We start from the raw sequence: 1,896 nt of genomic DNA, 5'->3' as shown, positions 1-1,896 counted from the left end.
GTATGAGTCACTTGTCTTTGTCCAAGGATGTTAAGACAGGTCCTGAGATTGAGAAAGACACGATCTCCACATCTTTGTTGGAGAGATCAAAAGTTGTCCATGATTTAATTCCAAGAGACAAGGAGATTTTAAACCCAAAGAAAGAAGGGCCATCAAACCAATGTAAGTCTTCTAACTCTGAGGATTTAAAATATCAGACATGTTATAGATGTCATAAGAAAGGACACTATGCTGTATTTTGTCCTACTAAACAAGCATTGATAGAAGCATCACTAGAAAAGAAAACTGATTTATCTATGAAGAGTGATAGTTTTATTCAATCTGATTTATTAGCTCAAAATTCTTGTATGGTCTTGTAACAGGTCTTGAGGAACCAAGAGAAGGAGAGCCATCAGTAGTAACCCACGTGATGGACCAGAAGATGGTTCAAGACACAATGCAGTCCATGTTGCTTAAAGAAGCAAAACCGGTCATAAAAGTATCCCACCAAGGTAAGTTTCAAACACCACCTTTGGATACTAGTACTGACGTGTGTGTTCTTGGTACAGGTAGAACAATTGAAAGCTATAAGCTTATAGTTCCAAACAAAGAACCAGACCCTAAGCTCAGCCATGAACCCACTTCTAAGTGGAAACCGAAATCTGAACAATCCATTGTTCAAGTTCCAAAACCTATGGTAAGATTCCTTTTAGATAACCATGTTCTTAATATTTCCATGACAGATATAATGCACTTGCTTTTTGTCCAGAATGTTGAGAATTTTTCAGGTTGCAAGGAAGAAAGCTTCAAAGAAATCCCACCAGATTATCTTATGTTGCTAGGAGGATCAACTCCAAAGATGATCAGAAACGTGGCCACCAAAAATTTGAAGGACCATCCACTCCAGAAGATAAGAAATGACCATGTCCAGAGCAGAAGCGTGATCCATTCCTATTTTCTCAAAGGAGAACCACCTGATACAAATTCCATTCCCAAACCGAAACAGTTCCAAGGTAAGGTTTTAGAATCTCAAAAGAGGATGAAAGCTGACTTGCTCTATCTTGGTGCAGGTTACATAGTTTCGAGGTCGAAACCTTGTCAAGAGGGAGGGGATGTTGTGGTCACGAAATCCATGGTTCAACCAGAGTCTCACCTAACCTTCCAAACCGGCCATCTAAGAGGTACCAGAGATCGAGGTTCAGTCCAAGGAGGATATCTTGACAAGAAGGAGGATTTTTAATATGAAACCAATTTTACAAGAAGGCGAACTCCTCAAAGAGTCATTGAGGCTTGGAATTTCAAGAAAAGCTTCACGGACCAGAAAGTTATGGATTTTACAAACTGAAGGTTATCCTGCCCGTCAAGTTGCGAGTATCAGCCCTTAGAAGTGGATTTCAGCCCAACCATGAAGCGGTCTTGTCCAGAAAAAATCATGGGCTTCAATACAGATGTCTTAGCTTTCGGGAAAGCCCAAAATCAGAATAATTGATCAAGGGAAAACCAAGATGCAAACAATTTCCCAAAACCGGCCAAACCGACATCAATTATGGAAAGTTGCCAACCTCTTCAATTTGGCTCGAACCAAACCTTTCTTTGGAAGCCACGAGATCATCTCAACCATCCAGAAGACATCCAAGACTTCCTTAGATGCACCAGCACCCAGAGGATCAGGCGGATTCTCATTTACTTCAACTTGCCTTATTTGGAGTCTCAAGCATTTAAATTCCAACAGCTCTTTTTTCCTTCAGTCTATGCACGACATCAACTCCTTACAGACCATAAATAAGATTCCCAGGAAGCTCACTTACCCCCTTAAACCGTCCAGATACAAGGAGAACACCATCTACATTCATTTGGCCAAGATTCTCATCATTAAGCCTCCAATGGCTAGTTTTCATGGAGCCATCAATTCCTTTG

General features: G+C 40.6%; 1 protein-coding gene across 1 annotated transcript; it reads left to right on the top strand.

Moving 5' to 3' along the window:
- The first annotated feature begins 2 nt into the window (after nt 1-2).
- LOC106315276 lies at nt 3-1,219 on the top strand. The gene is made up of 2 exons (XM_013753018.1): nt 3-162; nt 363-1,219. Exons 1-2 carry the CDS (start codon nt 3-5, stop codon nt 1,217-1,219), a joined length of 1,017 nt encoding a protein of 338 aa, XP_013608472.1.
- The last annotated feature ends 677 nt before the right edge of the window (nt 1,220-1,896 follow it).

Source organism: Brassica oleracea, chromosome C9, assembly GCF_000695525.1.
Source record: "Brassica oleracea var. oleracea cultivar TO1000 chromosome C9, BOL, whole genome shotgun sequence".
NCBI lineage: Eukaryota > Viridiplantae > Streptophyta > Magnoliopsida > Brassicales > Brassicaceae > Brassica > Brassica oleracea.
Note: the sequence above shows the minus strand (reverse complement) of the source record. Positions and strands in the feature narration are given on the sequence as shown.

Coding starts and splice junctions, on each gene's coding strand:
- LOC106315276 (XM_013753018.1), top strand. CDS start 3: ATGAGTCACTTGTCTTTGTCCAAGGATGTTAAGACAGGTCCTGAGATT. Junction 163..362: donor AGAAGGGCCATCAAACCAAT/GTAAGTCTTCTA, acceptor GTCTTGTAACAG/GTCTTGAGGAACCAAGAGAA.